Here is a 19,976-nt window from a genome sequence, read left to right on the forward strand (position 1 = left end):
TACTTGGAAAGCTGGTAACGGACACATTTTTAGATTGCATTATTTTTCACTTGCAATGATTCTGTTTATCTAGTTTTAATTCATTTGTTTGGTTTGGTTTTGCATATTTAAGAATGCAGATTTCATTCAGCAGTTGGCCACTGACTCTCTTGGTCCTGGTGACAATGTGTCAAAACTGGACGAGAGTCTGATTTTAACAAAAGCAAAGACAGTACTGACCAGAAATACGGAGCAGTATCTTATATGGCTCTGAGTATACAGAATTGGTTGCTTTCCTAATTGGGAGTCATCATCATTTTGCTGTTGAAATGTCAGTTCCAAAGGGAGGTGTGAAGCATAAGAGTGGACACTGTTTTGGTCTTGTATCGGTCTGCCTCTAATCAGCAGGGATGTGGATTACACGCTTCATACTCTCAGCCTGTTTATCCTGTTCTGTCTGTTTACACATTCTGAGGTGAAGTTTTACGGATTGTAATAAGAGAGCGTTATGAAAATGAATTTTGTTTATAGACAACACTTTCTGACAACTAAAATCAGAAAACAGCAAATTAAAATATTGCACACAGGATGTGCATGTTAGGCAGGAATTGTATTGCATATTACGATAAGTGAAATAAAAAGTGAAGAGAAGGGACAGACAGAAAGATTTTCAGCTCACTCTTATCTATTCCATGGTTAATACGGTTCGGCAAGTTTGCCTGCATTATTCTGTGCTATAACAAAACTACTAATGACACTGACATGAACTTCTGCAATTTGCATTTAAATAACATGGACATTAAAAAAAAAAAAATCCATCAGTACGCGTCTATGTGAAAATATATGCAATCAAACATTTTACTGTTGAGAAAAAGGTATAATCTGTTTCTTTGAATGGTGTTTTGGTGGAGAAAATTGCTTTGAAAAAACTCCAAAATACATGTTCCAGCAATCATAAAAAGAAACTCTTGGAGGAAATCAATACACGTCCTTGACAATCTTGCACACCCAAAATGCACAATAACACCAGCTGTTCTGTTCTCTTTGATCAGACTTCTTTGAATGTTTACTATAGTTAAATAATTAAGACTTTACTGAGCTGCATCACATAAGGAAGTCGGCTATTACTAACTGTACAGACTAGGCATATATTATTTTCTGCTGCAACCTCGGATATTATCCTTCGGTTTCAAGCCATGATTCTTTCACTTTCTCAAGTCTGATTGGAGTGGCCTAATGCAAGACAAATGGCAGTAAATAACAGCGAACAGATTTTTGGGATAGTGCTCTAATTGCAATTGTTCGCTGAAAGGGCTCTGCACTGTGAATGTAATGCACCATGATTAGCCCTGCATGCATTTGTGAGTCTTGTGACTGTGATATCGTTGCTGTCTGTCACTGTAATATGGGCTGTAATTTGTGGGTTGTAATGCTACATGGGCAGAGACTCATTGATAGCATTTGACATGCAGCCTTGCTTGGATGAAGCAGTTAGCCAGGCCAGTCAATCTAAATATCACAGACAGTGCTCTGAGCCAGTAGGAGTGCGTTTGTTAGCTGAACATGCTGTGTAATAATCAGTCCTTAGCTATGCAATGAACAGTCATCACAGGACATTTTTTACATAATCCTGCCATCTAAGATTACCTTAATGCTTGTAAAGGCTTGCTGCCGACGTGTGCCTCATTACCTTGGTACATTGGTCATTTCATTTCAAGGGTCTGATTTTCATTAACTGCTCTGCCCCCCTACCCATTAGCAGAATGAAAGCTCGGCTGCAACCATCTGGCTGCCAACTAGACCTCAGGGCTGCTTTATGGCTCCACCGAGCTTCACTAAAGGGAAAGTTGCACTATTAGAGCCTTTTCTGAGTGTGTCCAGAGGGAGCATAGGAGTGATGCAAGGAGTGTCCCATGCTCGGGGATATGGGGGGAAACAGAGATAAATTTAGAAGAAAAAGAGAGACAGTGACAGAGGGCGACGGACGGAGGCAAAGTGAGACAATGTCAAATGGAACCTGAAAGAAAACGAAAAAGGAAAAAAAGCAGAATAGAGGAGAGTAAGAAATGAATCTGCATGCAGCGACAATCACATACATGATATCCTTGAAATAACACAGCCCTTAATCCATTGCAGTTGAGCCTTAAGGACCAGAGATGTGACAGAAGAAGGGAGATTCATCCATCGGCTAGCGATAACACATCACACGTTGCTGATGGAGGGCTACTGGAGAACTCAGAGAACAGATGTACATTTCACTGCTCCACAGTACACCTTTTATTTTTAGAACGAGTGGTCTTCGTTTGAAATAGCATCTGCTTACACACCCTCCTTTAGTGTTTTCAATGAAATCGCCATGTTTCTCTTCCAGTGCCTTTATTTCCAACTCCCACCCCCATCTCTATTCCCATCTTCTAATTGCTTGTATTTTGATACTGTTTTGTCCCGCCTTGCACACTTGCCTGTGAATGCACATCAACCTGCTGTATCTTCATCTGTTCGGGTGACAGAGTGCAACACTGCAGCATAGAAAACCATGATGAAAAGTGATATGTTTTATTGCTTATTTCTTCCTGTAGACTGTGAACCATCTCTGAATTTCACCCATCATTGTTCATGCATCACTTGTGTATAAGTTACTGACTGAATGAACAGAATGTGGGCACGTAGCAATTATTTTCCTGTCTATATTAAGGCTCTTTTGATATGGCAGGCTAATATGACCTAGATAACTAAAGGGAGTGTAATGATAAGCATCGTAGATAAGGGGAGAGCATATTTCAAACAAACTTATCGTACTAGTTATGTCTGAATAATCATTTTTGTCATACTCAGACTGGATGATAAGATTATAAATGAATGAAAGCATAGTTTGTTGCAACTATTTGATGGCTAAACTTTGATTAATTGCTGTTACGGGAGCAATGATGTAATACTTTATTGATCTTTTCACTTGCTCAGGCTCCACAGGGACGTCCACAGTAACCCCTAGAGCTTGTGGGAGTTCTTGCTCATTGCTTCAGCTCTGTGAGGATTTGTTTCATTGTTTGTTACATCTTTGTCACTGTTTTGGCTCTCGTTGCTACAGTGTAAAAATTCTGTATTTGCTGGTTATGCTTCAGCCGCAGGAACCAATTTAAGAACCCCACTTTATTCATTAAAATAGAGTTCTCCTGCAAGCACCTGGCAGACATACATCAATTGCAAATAGATACAGCCCTGAGACAAACTGAACCTAGAAAAGGGACAAAAAAAATGGCCTAGGAGGCTCAGAGCATGGCATGATTATTTCCAGCACCTGAGGAACATCTCACCTCAGGACTCGTCATGCATGGCAGGGTCTGAAGTTTACCAGGAATGGGACTAAAGAAGAAAGTCCTCTCCACTGCGTGACCCGAGGGCTAAAAGCTAGTCAGAATGGTGCATGCTAAATTTTGGCAGCTGGTTAGATAACAGACTCACTTTTAAGATCCATGCGGAACACCTGATTGAAGCCGAGAAACAAATGAGGTTTTCCTCTGACCACTGCTCCTTCTACCATCCTGTCTTTATACTGATACTGTATCCACACACGCCTCTCCCTCCACCTTAAAGCCTCTCGACTGTGCGGATCACAGTGCACTGGGCTTTATCACAAATGATGAATTGCCCACTCAACATTGCGTCTTACATGAAAAGGTGGGCTGCTCCTGTGCAGTTTTTATCTTTCAAGCTCTCCTCCAAAAAAACAAAACAAAACAAAAAAAAAAACAAAACTGCCAAATTATCCCTGCTCTCTCATCACATCCAAATACATTTATGATTATGTTCAGCTATTTTAACTTCATTTATACTGCATGCTCAAACAGAACTGAAAACTGATTTTAAATATTACACAGCTGCTGCTGAATCTCACCAAAACTCCGTGCTACTTGTGGTTGATTTTCTCTTAATGTGTAACATATGCTCATACTGTATGCTGTCTTTGCGCACAGGTCAGCCTTGTTCTGAATGATTGCGTTTAAATGAATAAAAACAAGCATAACACACTATTTACTGGTGCTTGGAGCCTCAACAGCAGCACTAGAGTAGAAAGCCTAAAATAACGTCCCCCTTTCTGCACATTTGAACCTGATTATGACTGTCAGCTTGATGAAAATAGCTGACAAATATTAAAAAAATGCTTGAAAAAAAAAAAAAAAAAAGCAAAGAAGACGCAGAGCACAGCGCTTCCCCCTGAGTAAGTTTGAGGGGGCTGTTCCAGCAGCTGACGCTAGGAGCTGTCCGCGGTGCTGAAGCCTCGGCTGCTTTCTTTCTCTCCATGTGCCGACTGCTCACACAGCCAGGCACCCGCTCACTGAGCGTCCAAATTCAAGAGGGATCTCCGCCTGTCTCTTCATTATTCTCGACCGTCTTCACTCCGCGAACCGCAAAGGAAGCGCAACAGCAAGGCGCACGGCTCGGTTTGTGTTTTGCAGACGTTAGAAAAAAAAATCTCGCTTTGCTTGTTGTTGTTGTCTTTTTTTTTCATAGCCCTGGAAGTATTCTTTTTTAACACAGGGACGCGTTTCTGTAGCTACGCGAAGAGCCACCTCCACTTCAGCAAACATGTGTGTGAGACAGGACTGTCAATTTAAGACCTTCTTCGCGGTTTTGGTTCTGGCTGCCGCCGTGGCCCAAATACGTGGACAAGGTAAGAACTTGGGTCTTATGCGTACTTCTGTGGGGATTGTTCCGTGCACTTCCAACTATGCGAGGCGAGGCGAGAGCTGAGTGCTGGGCAATGACATCAGGTTCACCTCTGTCGGATCTACAAGTGTGTACGTGGAGGGATGAGCACAGTGGAGTGATTTAATCCATATTAAGTTTAGACTTTGTTGGTTAAAATCAAGAAAGGACAATACTGCTGCGTTAAAAGTTGACTGCAAAGATCGTCCCATTAATCATCTGCACATAGTCTGAACTGCTACTTTTCTCCTTAAACACAGAGATAATTTAAATATTGATTTAAAAACATGCATTAAATGTATGAAAAGCAGCTTCCAGTTGGCTCCATGCTGAACACAGTATTTAGCTATTTAGAAGTTATAGATCATCACATTTTGCCACTGGGTGACATGGGTTTAACAGTCAGTTACATAACGGTTTACTGTCAATCACAACTTAGAGAACCTCTTTAGATTGCTCCAACCCCCCCCCCCCCCCCCCCCACACACACACACACAAACACCCACCCACACACACACACACACACACACACACACACACACACACACTCACACTCACACACACACACACACACACGCTCACATTTGGCCCTAGATATAGCATGAAGGCAAGATATATGAAGAAAAAAAAAAAAAAAAACTTAAGACGTTCACAAACACTATTCTGAAGCATATTCTGCATAATGGGATGAATTTAGCAGTGAGAAGGAAGTGACATGTTTGGGCACCGAGGTCTGTGTGACAGACGGTGCTCGGTAATAAGACCCTAATCCTCAGGAATTGCTGAAGATTATTGACCAAGCTGTTTGACACAGTTGAGTGCTTGTGGAAGGATTCATGCACGGCGGCCTTGTCCTAATTTATTTCTCTATTGTGCGTCTGCCCTCTCTTTACCATTAGAGCTATATTGGTCTGGATGCGGTTCAACTTGTCTGCACAGTTTTACTGTCATGTCCCCGCTCTGTGGTGATCTGTATCTCTTCTTTTTCAAGCCAGTGGACGCACAATGGACACGAACCACCTCCATGGTGGTGCATGCAGAGACAGTTTGTCCAGTATGCAGGATATGTGTGATGACTTGTGAATAATATATCATGTAATATAGGATGGGAGTGAATGTTCAATATATTTTGAAAATAAGATTCTGCAGCTTCTGATGGTTTTTCCTATGAACAGGTCAGATCACATCATCATTTAAGACGTGACTTCATATAACAGCCCTTTAACATGAGCGAGAATAAATGACAGTAAACTGGATGCTTTCCTACACCCTATTTTGATGGAGGCGTTTATGTAAGCGGTCTGCTTCATGTTGAAAATGAACACACTGGGACGCGTGATGACTAAACAATATAATAATTGTGAAAATGAATTCACATTGCCTGGGCTGTTTCATTCATTACATCTCAGTCCATAAAAAAAAACTGAGGTGCAATTCTGGACCAGTGCCTGAAACAACATTTTACACTATCAGCAAAACATCTGCCGATTGGATATCCAGTGGAGGAAAGGTGCTGCGTTGCTTCAATACTGAGTTTCAGAACCTCCAACAAAGTGCAAATCGATTCACAGTCAGAGGACGTTTTATAACGCTTGAATGTTAAATTCACTGGTTTGAATAAACACACAGTCAGAAATGGAGCACTGTACAGTAGTGCTAAGTTGCAGAGGAGTCACACCTGCACTGTTCGCTCACTGCTCAAAACTCAAGGGAGAGGAAAAATGCACAGTGCGCTATTTTTAGAGTAAAATAAAATTTAACAGCTTCCATTAGTGATTTCCTTGCCGTTGCTTCGCCAGCAAATGCTCGCGTCAGAGTAAATTCTCCAAGGTGAGCCATTTAAATTTTTAATTCTCGTGGTTGAGATGTTTTGCCACTGCGAGAAGTTCTGAATGCGCAGACATGAACGGGAGTGAGAGGGGTTTTTTTTTTTCAGCAGAGGTCTTAATCTTTGGTTTGTGGCAGAGCCTGTTGTTGTGAACTTGCTTCAGTCAGTTCCCTAGCAGGGAATACAAACACCCATCCATCCATTTCACTGTCATGAGCACAGGGAACAACGCAGGGAGCCTCGATTTTCCCGTCCGCAGTGTGCATGTTCATTCGTTTTCACCTCATCAAATAGAGCTTAATAACTGAAGGATTCATTTGATAAAACAGATATCTCAGTCTCTATTTATTTTCCTCAATCGTGTTTATTCCAGCGAATATCAATCATAATTGGTGTTGGTTTGTTCATTTTATTAATGGTATTTAGCAGTTTTTGCAAACGAACTCTTCAATTGTTGTTAAAAATTATGAGTGACTCATTGTTCTGTCACTGCTGGGTTATTTTTCCTGTCCGTCCAAGTTATATTGCTCCCTACATTTTCTATTTTCACTGCAAATTCAGGCAGCTACTACACAAATTTCTAATGGCTAATTATGGGTTTTTGTACCGTGCGTGCAACCAGGCATTGTGAAGAAACAATGTCCTGTAGTGTTCAGGTTCCATGTGTGGGGTTGTCACTGCAGTCGCCATTATCAAACACCATGCAATTAAAAATTTCAGTCAACTTTTTTCAGACTTCTAACTTTTCATTCATTTTCAAAGTTAAAAAAAAATAAATGCATTACTTGCAAAGTGTGTCTTCAGTTGCATTTGTTAGCATCAAATGTTTCTTTCATATGGTAAGCATCAAAGAGCAGCAAAACATTCAAGCATGCAAGAAATAATTAGCAGCTGAATAAGCTGAAAATAATACAATAACAGGACTATAGGCACCATGGTTGTAACTCATAATGCTGCTTTTCATTAATTGGTCAAGCTTTGTCTCCATTGAATTTTTCACACTGATAAAAAGGGGTCATATTGGAGAGACAGGCAGAGGGACAGAAACCGTATTTGAAGGAGGATCATTAAAATTCTGATCAGGCCCTCGAGATTCTTTATGCACACCTTTAACTGCAAAAACAACAAGAAACATAAAATAGCCAGGCCCCTAAATCTGCCCCATTCTTTTCATGAGGCACTTTAATTTCGTTTGTCCTCCAGCGTTCACTTGCGTTTTGGAAATGGTAGTGACTCACCAGTTCAGTGCGGAGTTTGCATGATCTCGACATACAAGTCAAGTGGTATGCGGCTCTGAAATTACTCATAGATATGTATGCCCCAAAGAAATCATATATTAACACTAGAGTTCATCTCATATTATAAATGGAGAAACAACATAAATACGTTCACTGATATAAAATCTGATCTAAATGAACACAGCGCTCACTCAATTCAAAAAGAAAGCATGAACGACGTTTGTGAATTGGTGAAGTGTGTGATAAATGCAGCCGCAGCAACGGGCAGCAGGATGCGATTGCCAAAGTGCAACAAGTCCTGCTCAGTACCACAGCACAGACTTTTCATTATCTCATTGCAAATCTCGAAGGAACAAAGAGAAAGAGCTTGTTAGAAACGTTAAGTTGAATAGACAACCTGAAGGCAGCAGCTTGAACTTGTCTTAAGAGGTATCAATCAAATTTACACTCTTATATAAAGCGTGCTATCAGATGTAGCTGTTATTAGTTTTACAGCGCTGAGTGAAGCTGGATTCTGTGTCCAAAATTTTAAAGGAACATGCAGCGTATACGTCTTTTCTTCCCGGTTCCTCCCAGAAATCCCCATTCCTTACCACTTCAGAAACATCAGTGTACCAAATCTACATTAACGTAAAGAATTACCATAGTGATTTTTACGCTTGTTCCCAATTCACCCTTTATGAAGCACTTCAATGATAATTGGGTTTTGCACTCAAATTAGTACATCTAATAAAATCCTGACAGATATTTAATAGCTAATCATGCATCCATTCAGCGTGGAGAGTTTTTGTTTGCCCTGGTGCTGCACTTGAAGTTTTACACAATTTAATGACATTCGGCCGAGCCTATTATCTTTATGTTTACACATTATCGTCAACTGTTAACAAAGATCTGCAGTGATCTGGGAATTGGAGAAAGGGATGTTTTATGTATCCTAAAGCTCATTAAATGAATTATGATCTCCTCTTGGTTGACAGAGCTCTCATTGACATGCCACTGTTGGTTTCAAGTATATTCATATATTATGAATTGTGCGAGTCCTTGAACGTATGATTATTTATCATATCTCATACTGTGTCTGTATTCAGCAATATCTGAATAACTTCATATATGATATTTTGCAATTTAGTTTAGTACAAAACAGCAATTTAGCATCCAGTCCACTTGAAGATGAGCATTCCATCTACTCTGTTTAAGTCCATGACCCTAAAATGAAAAGGACAAAACAAACTAAAGCCCCCTGCATCCTATAACGCTTGATTTGAGGTTATTATTGGAAGAGGAGCATATTAAAGCTGCACTGCTGACAGCGACTGAGATACTGAACTCACACAGGGTGATTTCTGCGTGTGGCCCGCTTTTGTATTGACACCTGTTACCAAGTTCATTTGATCTTTCAAAAAGGCATTTTGTGCGCACTTATTCAACTCAGTAGTTAAGGCTCCCTGTTTGTCTCACTAACATTACAGGTTACAACACTAGATTTCTGTTTCCCAGCACTGGAGGTGTTGTTCATGTGCACAAATGTTCATGAAAATTGCCAGGATTGTGGGAACAAAACTGCATTTTTAGGGTGGATTGATGCTTTGTGCAGTGCACTAGGAAAATCTGAACATCCTATAATTCTAGGGGAGGTAACAGAAATCATCCAACACCTGTTTGTTGGATTGCCAGTGATTAACTTCATCAAGGGCTATTCAGCATCTGTGTGCTGTCATAATTAGTTTAACTTTCCCAAGGCCTGTCAATGGTAAATGAGAGTCATTATGCCAGAATGCCCCTCTTCAAGGCTTGGCGCCTGCCTGCCTCAGCCCCTCTCTGTGCCTGTCTCGGTCTCTTTCACTGCCTCCTAGGTGGAGCTCACAGCTTGGCTGAATGCGACTCATTTTCGACTCTTCATGTGCAAATGCCTCTCTCGCTCTGTGAGAATGTTCTATGCATCCTAATTTGAGTCATTGCCTCATATATTTTCTTCCTCAAAAGTATGGCGCTTTATTTGTCAAAAGAAAAGCATATTTTTTCAAGGATCTTTTTGGATTTCATCACTGTTTTGCTTGGCATAGTTCTCCAACAGCTGGTTTTACCCTGTAGAAAATAAAGCCTTGTATATCTCAAGGCAGCACTTCAGCTAAATCTGCAGCTCTATATTAAAATTCAGATGTGGAGAACGCAAAGTGTTGGACACATGTTTTTTTTTGTTTTGTTTTTTGTTGACCACATATCCTGTAGCCAAAATGCAGCATCAGCTTTAAAAAACAGGGCATGCTGTCTGAATACTGTATGAATAGTATTTTTGATATTAGTTTCTTTGTCAGGTTCTCTTTCCTTGTTTCTCCTGTTTACTGAATTTTGCATTTCAGTCCATCTTAAGGCAGACTCGGAGATGAGTGTGGTTGGCATTCATTTGCTCCGGAGTAATTGAACATTTTGCTGTCCTTGTTTTGAGGTAAACTAACTAATTAAATAAACTTTTTCTTTTCTGCAGCATAGAGAACAGATACTTAAATGGGCTCTTTCCTTTTTTCTTGACAGAATGCCTCTTAGCATGCTATATATTTATGCATACTATTCCTCATTTTTACATACCCTATATGTTTTAAATCCATAAATAAAACAGCACCAACATGCTAATTTACAATACTGGCTAGCAAAATGATGCTTTTAATTCCTGTAGAAAGGCACAACTGTTTACACAAAGAGACACAGAGTGAATACCGCAACAATATTTAATTAGGGAGCTTTAAGGAAACACTCGCTTTTTATGCATTTATTTGTTGAGCACCTTCACTCTAATCACTCTAATCCCAGGTAAATAAAGTACAGTATTGCAAACAATATCTAAAAAAACAGAGACACTTCACAATGTGGTGCACAAAATTGTGATTAGCTACTAAAGAACAAGTGAGGAATGAAACAGAAATGACCTGATAATTAATGAACTGTTATTGAGCAGTTCTGAATAACTCTAGAGAACTGTATAATAGATCATGATGAATTGCTTCACATCACATCTCTGGTCGCATCAGTTTTAGGACTGATGAGCATATGATTACAGCTGACTGACAGTTAGCATCTTGCTATGTTAGCAGAGCCCCATATACAGCAAATTTGTGTTGGCAATGCTAAATGCTTGTTACATATGTGTGGCTATGTTTAACTTACTAATTCTTGTTGTTAACATTAAGCTGCAATCAGTGATTAAGAATCTAAACACAAAGGTACACTCAGAACTAACCCTGTAAAAATCAATATAACGTTTCGTTTATATCCCTTCTTTTACCATGACAACAGACACATGCTATTGGCTTGAGGATTTAAGTGGCATGTTAGCTGTCCAATAGCAAGTCAAAAAAAGCCATGGACTGTGGCAGCAATTAAACCAGTCCATGACAAAGGTCTAATATGTCGATTGCTGGTACTCTCCAATGGTCATATGTTGTTTTGGGAGTCTTTGGCAGTTGACTCCAGACCTATTCAGTCATTTAGAAATGAGGATGTGTTGGATAAACGACTGTAAACTATCAAGGTGAAATTAATATTTACCTACAGTGAGCTAACATAGGAGCACTACACACGAGCTTATTACTTTACATATTATGCAAAGCTTCATATTCATCACTGACAAATGTTTAAAAAACATATTTAAGTGTGCGCCATTTAGAGACTTCATTAATGCTAGCGGAACTCAGGTGTTGAGGCCACAAATTTCCCCAGGTGCGAGTCAAGTCTTTCTAAATTGTTCTAATGTTTTCATTTACAATTAAAAAATGCGTATCTTGGGTAGATTTGGTTTCATGTTGAACTGACTTGAATTCCAGTTGTGAGCTTCAGTGAGGAAGAGCTGATGCAGCTTTAGAAATGAAGTTGGTGAGATCAAAAAGGAAGGACTGAAGGACGCTCAGCTCCCCGTGGTACCACTGATGAAGAATAAGCTTCATCAAACGATCTTAAATAAACAATGTGTGTATTACAATATACCATCATATGCTTACTTAGCTTAGCATCTAGTTTATCTGTGTAGTATATGACATGTGGATGTGAATATTAATGTAGGCGGTGTGTGCTCTGAATATGATGCTGTCTGTGGTTTGTTATTGAGGAACTAATTATGAATTCTTAAGTAAAAACTTTGCATGTCATATTGCAGTAAGATGCTTTACTTGGGGAGCACAAAAAGGGAAAACAAACACACATAGTGAAGTGTAGCATTTCAAAAATAGGAAGGTAGGACAAAATGAAACTGGCCTTTTCCCGGATAGCATTTCCCGTCCTGTTTGTTTAATCAGTTTGACAGTTCGGATAGACCTGAAATGGGTTATTGCACTTAGATAATTATGTGAGAGGTTTCTCCAACAGCCTGCACTTTGTCTCAACACAATCATCTCCTCGGAGATTTAAAGTAACAGGTTGACAATGAAATTGTCAACCTGTATTCTCAGCAAAGGACAGAAAATTCCTCTGGATTTGTAGCAGGCACCCAGAGCCGCTCCATTTATGAAGTCTCCCTCTCAAAGCAGAGGACTGGGGCAAGGCTTCCAGCAGGGAAGGCAATGGACTCAGAAACTGTGCCTCGCCAGATCGGGTGGGGCTACACACATTTAATTTATTCCAAGTAAAGAATACCTCTCCAGCAAAACCCTAAATGAAGCGATGTCTACCACTTCGTCAAGGCAGTACATCGCTGGTTTACTTCTACATCCTTTGCCTTCGGCCTTGCGCCTTATTGATCCGCTGAGAAAAAAAAGAGTCGGCACGGTGAGCCTCCCCAAGGCCAAGCCTCCTTTCCACACCTTTCACGCTCTGCCTGGCCGTGTACACACCTCCCTAATCAGGACTGGCGTGTTTTGCGGCTGCAGTGGGGATGGCTCTCTGAAACGATTAGGCCTGGGGACAGCTCCAGCTCTCTTCCCCTCTTCTCCATGCCACATCCCATCTAGAAAGCATTTCATCTGTGGCAGTGGAAAGGCTTATGTGGGGTTGGCGAGTGCTGTGTGAAAAGCAGCAGGTAATAGGCTGTGTAATGTGTTTGGAGGAGTAGTTTTAGTATTCACAGTTAGTGTTGACCTCTGGCAGGCTGAGCCACCCCCACAGTAATTTCCTCTGAAAAGATGTAATTGAATTCATCAGGATGAGTAAACATATTATAAGTAGCAGAGAAAGATAACAATGTTGTGGATAGATCAAGGAAGGGGATAGTAGCTCCACGAGTAATTGAAAATAGTCAAAGAAAAACACAAGCAAAGAACAAGCAGGACGCTGGGGAAAGTCACTGCGTTAGTTGCAGCTTGTCTGCTTTTCACTCCATTGTTCTTCCATATATGTCTTTTATTTCCAGAGATGCATGATTTGAAGTGTAAGTGCTGCTGCACATGACAAGCTGATGATAAGATCAGTAAAAGCATTCACATCTTGCGCAAGCATGCATCAATTTCCAAGCATTTTTGTACAGCTGACGTCTTTAGTCCAGACTAGACGCAGACACAGAGCAGCGGGCCGCGATGCGACCGTGCGCCTCGTTCTCTGTGCTGAGATGTATTGGAGTGGTGTCCCAGAGGATCTTGTGTTTAATTTAAAGGTTCTAACATCGACCGCCATCTTCAAAATATCGAACATTGTCAGTCCAAGCAACTGGCGGGTGGTCAGGCAATTGTCTGTCAGTTATAACGCAATCCTCAACCTCCGCTTCTCTCCTGGTGATGGAGAGTCTGCTCATTGTGGCCGCTCTCATCTGTCAAAGCAGCGAGCAGCCTTTAAAAAGAATACACACCCTTAAGAATGGATTACTTAGCAGGGGACAGCTGGGGCTCTGTTAGACCATGCCATTGATTGCTGGACTTTAGCTTTTAGTGGTAAAAGCTGGTCCGTGCATTTCTGACATTTCTTCAAGACGCTGTGTGTAATAGATGATGAAGCAATTTCTTGTAGCTTTCTGTTAATGGTGGAAAAGCTCTGAAAGCCAAACAACATAACATAATACACCGCCTCATATCCGTTTGCGTTTCATATTTCAGCTTGTAAGACGAAGACAAGCTGACGTGTGAAATATCTCAACAGCTGTGACATAGATTGCCTTGAAACTCACTGCAGACATTCAAGGTCCCCAGAGGAAAAAACCTGCCGATTTTGCTCTTGTGCCACCACGACTAGTTTCACAAATGGATTACCACCAAATCACTATCGCCATTATCAATTTCTGCAGTACTTTTTATTTAACTGCTCATGGTTGTGGTTCTTATCTGCCATCTTAGTTTAAATGTAATTCCAATAGGATTGCCTGGAAACAGATGTCTGCAGTGTTTATTTCGAGGTGTGTGTGTGTGTGTGTGTGTGTGTGTGTGTGTGTGTGTGTTGTCTATTGTCAAGCCGCACTTCCTGATTGGCTTCTGGTTGTTTTTGGCTGATTTGCTGAAGGCAGATACATTCAAAGGGCATAATATATATCTGAATTATCTGAACAGATTATTGCTCAAGCATTACACTTCACTGAGCTTCAGCAAATGATCACTGCATTTGTAATCACTGCTCAGATATCAACCCCCGTCTGTCTTCTTGTAATTGATTAAAATGTTTCAGCTCTGCCTCTGAATCCAAAGCATATAGACAAAAAAAAATCCTTTGCTTGACTTCTCATTTAACCCAGAAATCAGTTCTTAAACAAGATCAGCAGCTTGGGGGAGGAGCATGTATTCAGTCCATGAAGCCTGGCTGTGTGTGCTTCAAAGGATTAAGCCTGAATTATGAGGGCAAACAGAGTAAAGGAAATCTAACAGTAGGGGATTCTTGCCAAAGACTGGACGAGGCCTTTTAGTCAGTAGGTACATGCTAAAGTGAAGTAGAACTGGTGGGAAAAGGCCTCATGATTTAGATTATTTCCCAAAATACCAGTTGTTCTGGAGGATCTCCTGAGGATACCTGAACATGTTAACATCATTCTTTTGTTGGAAATATAAGAACAGTCAGCCATCAGCGGTACATTTTGGGCTACATTTACTGAAATCTTATGTTAATATGATGATGTTCATCATAAATAAGGTTAACATGATTGTTATGGTAGCTGTATTTTAGCCATGTGAGCATCAAAACTATGGATTGCAGGTGTTGCAGCTGCAACATTATTGCCATAATCAGATTATGATGGCCATTTACATCACCTGCCGATACATTTCTGGGCTCCTCAGGGATGCAATCCTCATCATAGAATGCTAACCAACCTTTGGCTGCTCTTGTACAAGTTGAGTGGTTTATTTGAATAAGAGGTAAAAACAACAGTCTGAGTACCACTTGCCACTATCGATCTGCAGTTTAAGTCAAATGCAGATTGAAGATCTGGATGCACATGTGGACATACTGAACCATGAACCAATTTTATATTGCTTTATTACATTTGGCTTCATACATGGTTCAGTGTAAATGATGTAAGCATATGTAGGATCAAGCCTAGAGGGTGAAATCGCTCAGCTGCTTTGTGAAATCACAACTGCGTCTTGCATCACCCGCATTTATGGCCATGAAAAAAAAAAAAAAAATAAATAAAATAAAATAAAAAACATCTCCACAACAGTGGAAAAGCAGTTGTCACACTTTTGAACCCAATTTTGCAGACACGAAGCAGGAGACTGAGGTAGAGAACTTGATGTGACAGAAAGTTTACTGTAAACTTGCAAGAAAGAAAAGAAACATAGAAATTCAGTTGTCAAAAGGTAACAACAGGAAACAAACAGCTACACAGCCAGGCAGACAAAAACAGACATGGGAACTGGGGAAACTGAGGCGACCTGACAAAAACAGGTTGTAATGAGGTGCAGCTGGTGAGGCAGGCAGCAGGTCACAAAGGCTGATGAGGGGATGAGCCACAGGTGTGCAGGACAGGGGGACACACAGGGGGTGCTTTTCATTACATTTAATTGTGCCTCCTCGTCTCCTCTCTCCTTCGTCGACCCGGAAGTCGTTTCCCCTCCGCCATGATGAAGGATCTTCCAATTGCTTAAATGCACCTGAAGGAGACGAGGAGCGAGGAGAGAGGAGGCTTCTGAAGGAGATCAGAGTGAGGATACACCGGTGTAGCCTACGCGGAGGTCTTTTATTATTTAAGGGGCGTGTCGTATGTGGCACACGTTTGAATCATGGCGGGAGCAGGTCTTCACAAATGTAATCTTGATTCTTGTTTCAACTGTGTCCTTTTAACAATTGTATCTGTCACCAAGAAATTAATGAAAATTCTTGGTATATATTTACGGTTTTTTAAAGCAAGGCTACAAGGCTGTTGGTTTAATCTACCACACAGCCGTCCTCTGTTATGCCTCTAACGGCATATAATTGAAACCTCATCAATAGCAATCAGGAGTAGAACAGTCTGACTGCAGATCTGACCATAATATCACGTTTTACAGCTTTTACAGCTGTGCAAACGTCATCAGTAATTGACGTCGCTTCGGACTGACGCTGCGGAGCGAGGATTTTTCATTTCGGAGTTTCGTTTCCTCCGTCCTCACGTCCCTTCCTCGCATCCCTCTTTCATGTCCTCGCTGGGCGGAGCTAAGACGCGAGGAGAGGAAGCGAGTGAAAGAGGCGAGGAGACCAATTTATGTAATGAAAAGCACCCTGGGTCTGCACCGTTACCACGAGGGTGCATGCTGGTGATGCGCTGAGTAGGTGGAGTCTGCACACCATTTGACGGCAATCACAGCATTGCAAACATATTTTGCAAAGTTTTAACTATAGAATATTAGCATTTTCCTATTGGGGAACAGCTTTTTGTCCGCAAATGGAAGATGAATCCCCACAGCGTGACAATATAATACAAGTCCACACACACACACACACAAAGGGAGACAGAAGCAGAGGAAAACGGAGAGGGAATAGGCACAGGTGTCAACATGACATCAGCTGAGGTGTCTGCTTACTGAAATGTAAACAACAATTATTCTCTTCGCTGCCAATGAATCTAAACATGCATCAACAACTTAATGGTTGATATTTGTGTCCAAGTTAATGGATAACGTCTAATGATGATAGTTAATCCATTCATCTGAAGCCATGTTGAACCCAATTAGGCTTTTATGCATTTCTCTTAAGAATAAACTGCTTTGGTTTAACTGGAGTGGACGTTGTCATCTTTGGGTCAGTCTCTTTGCTGCAGCAGGGCAAGCGCACGATGAGCTGGAACAGGCCAATGCTGCAACAAGAGCATCTCAGTTTATCCCAACGTATACTGCAAGGCAGAATCTACTAAGAGACATAAACCCAATGCTAACCATTAAGGCATGCAGTGCTGCCTTGAAATGCTCTAGTTTCAAAGAGCTGATGATTTTATCTCTGTCCTTATATTTAGAATAATAGACAACACTTAAATAGCACAATTCCCTTGCCCTGAGAAACTCCATGTGTCTGCTCCTAATAGTGTATATATTGCATTTATTACTGGTTTTAAGAAGCAGCCTGAATAGAACCAAAGAAAATACCTATGATTTATTCTTTTTAGCCTCCTGTGCTTTTATTTTTATTTTTGCACTATCAACATCAACACATATTCTGGTTTCTTTTAGTGGAGTCTGGAGCTAAAAACCCTGATGTTTATCAGCAGGCAGCCATGGGAAAAGGAGAGAATATATTCTGAGAGATCATCTGGGGGCATTTTTCGAGCAAAGCGTCCATGAGGCTAACAACTGCTTGGACGCTTCTCGAGTTTTCTCCATTTCTGTTGCTGTGCTGAGCACAAAATGTTGCACTTCATCCGCTGTTTTTCATCAGGACAAAATCAGTAAAACTGGATTTGCAAGAATTTGAGGACAGCTGTTGAAATAATGACTGGTGCACTCTCCAGTGCACAGTGTCTATCTCTTATTATCTCCACACGCGGGGTTCTTCGGTATCAGTTGCTTTCAGAAATGCTTTCGTGATTTTCCCCTCCACACACTGAACTCAGAGTGAGGAACATGTTCATATTATAGCGCGAAAGTCGCAGATTTCACATTGAGAGGAGTCAAACATTCTCAATGAGATCACAGCTGGGACGGTATATCCTTTGTTTTCACGGCAAGAATTGTGTCTCGGCTTGACTAAGGTATCAGGTTATAAACAATTTGACAAGGAGGGCGCAAAAGTGAGAGCAGAGCTGCGGAGACGGGGAGAGAAATGAAAGCAAAGTGGTGGGGAATCTTCTTCCCTTTTTTTTTTTTTATTAGCGAAAACATTAGATACACCATTTGCTTGATACTTTTATCCAGAGTGCTGTAACAAAACCATGAAACCTCACAGGATCTAACAGGGTCAACCTCACCCTGGAAATGTTACTATTTCCCAGTCTTTTCATTTGGAGCATCTTAAGACTCCTGATCAGACAAGTGGCATGTTATTTCATGCCCAGGTGTACACAATAAGGAGGACAGTCGGTAAATAGCCTGTCAATGTCAGTGGCCGCTCCTTTTTGAAGCTGACATGTTTGTGTTTATCTGAACTTATTGTGTGTCCCTGTCAAAGCAGCTCCATCCGGAGGGTAAACAAATCTGGACAAGGTTTTAGCAAAGCTGGAAAAAATCTCATCACAAAAGTGCACCACTTGGCTCCAGTGCAATTACCTTCTGTAAATGAATCTCAGTCTGTCCTGTGAGTCGCTCGCCCTCTGTGCAGGCGGTTTGCACATACACTGTGTCAACAAAGCAGCATGGGCTTCTGTTTGGAAGGTGCGAGGCTGTTTACCTTTGTTGCTGTGTGGATTGATGAGGTGGCTGAGGCAGAGGCAGGGGCATGATGTGAATAGTTGGGAGTATTACTGTGGAAAGAGGTGTTTCCCCTCAGAGGCGGCTAACCGAGTCTGACAAAGCTGTTTCTGCTGAGAGGCTGCAGGGACGCTCCCTGGCCACCCTCCAGGAGCCCCGGCTCTGCGCGTAGATGCACATTTGAGGAAGTGATGAAAGGCAATGCGGAGACAGGAGGGAGGAGGAAGCTCCCGGTAACATAGTTTAAAGCAGTGGTAGTCAGCCTATAGTGTATTTAATGCTTTTGCAGCATGCAGAGAATAGAAAAACCAGATAAGGCATGGTGTGACTTCTAGGGAGCTTTATCAGATGTTTGATTTCAAGGTTCATGCCTGTGATATTTTCTATATCTTTCATTTTTTCTCGGGCAGAGTTCTAACTTGAGACAAGATATTGAAGAAGTGCATTCCATAACACTACACAAACATGAGAAAAAAATGAATGAAAAGAGAGAGAAAAATACAAATTCTGAAGTTAATTGAAAAAGTTCTGTAAACAGAGGACAGCTTTATTCCTCACAGTCAAACCTGTTTTTTTTTTTTAACTCAGGCATGTTGATCCCTCTGTCCTTTGGCTGCAGTAGATTCTCTTCAAACCTGTTTTTCTCTTGTTAAATTGTTGATCAATTCTAGTGCTTTGGGATTGCCTGGATGCCTCATAGCTACCCCTATGGCTTTTATAGGGGACAAGCCACTATGTGATCTTTACACAGCCCCAACAGCCTAGGAAATTGGATTAAACGTCTGCTGTGATTTTGGAGTCACTTTATTCTGCAGCCTGTCCTTTCATTGTCTGTATGTGCACTCCCTGCCTCAGTATCCCTTGCTATTAGTGAGGGTTCTCTGTGCCCCCCCAGCCCCAAAAGGAAAAAAAGTTAACTACTGTATCTGCTGCACTCGACTGTAAATGAAAGTGGAGATAAGACACAACTGGATTTGTCACCATATAATCCAATGGGATTTGCGCGCTCACATTTCATTTCACAGCACAAGTCAGCCTCATTCGAAAGGTTTGCTCTAAAACTTTTTTTCTGAAACATTTTTAAACTCAAACATCAGCTGTGCAGTGAACATTATTATGTTTAATTATTGTTCCATTACAAAATAATACGTCAATCGATCAATTAACGCATCTCTTGTGATTGGACCGGCACAAAACCGAGGCAGACAAGATTCAGACAGTTAGTCCATTTGTATTTCTGACTCACACATATTCTCATGGCGACATTTACTCTAGTTGTATAAACTACGTACTAGAGAACATGAGACTCAATGTCGCCATGACAACGACATCAACGATAGGGAAATAAGCCACATTAAAACCACAGTACTCTGGGGACAGATACACACTGTATATTCAATGTCACTAACAATTTATTCATAGGTAGAAACTTTTTAAAATAGAAAACTTCACAACGTGTTACAGCCTGTTCATAACATGAGGCATGGCAGGAGTCCTTAACTGTAT

The 19,976-nt window shown here is 41.0% G+C and overlaps 1 protein-coding gene across 3 annotated transcripts in view; it reads left to right on the forward strand.

Moving 5' to 3' along the window:
- The first annotated feature begins 4,181 nt into the window (after positions 1 to 4,181).
- The window catches only part of LOC139344312 (seizure protein 6 homolog), a 90,319-nt gene continuing 74,524 nt past the window's right edge, over positions 4,182 to 19,976 (forward strand). For 2 of the 3 annotated variants that reach the window (XM_070982372.1, XM_070982370.1), the window contains exon 1: positions 4,182 to 4,651. In XM_070982372.1, coding sequence (XP_070838473.1) covers positions 4,567 to 4,651 — 85 coding nt within the window. In that variant the 5' untranslated portion in view covers positions 4,182 to 4,566. The remainder of the gene's footprint in view (positions 4,652 to 19,976) is intronic. The other variant, XM_070982371.1, reaches the window with a different exon arrangement.

This window comes from Chaetodon trifascialis, chromosome 16 (assembly GCF_039877785.1).
Source record: "Chaetodon trifascialis isolate fChaTrf1 chromosome 16, fChaTrf1.hap1, whole genome shotgun sequence".
Lineage (NCBI taxonomy): Eukaryota > Metazoa > Chordata > Actinopteri > Chaetodontiformes > Chaetodontidae > Chaetodon > Chaetodon trifascialis.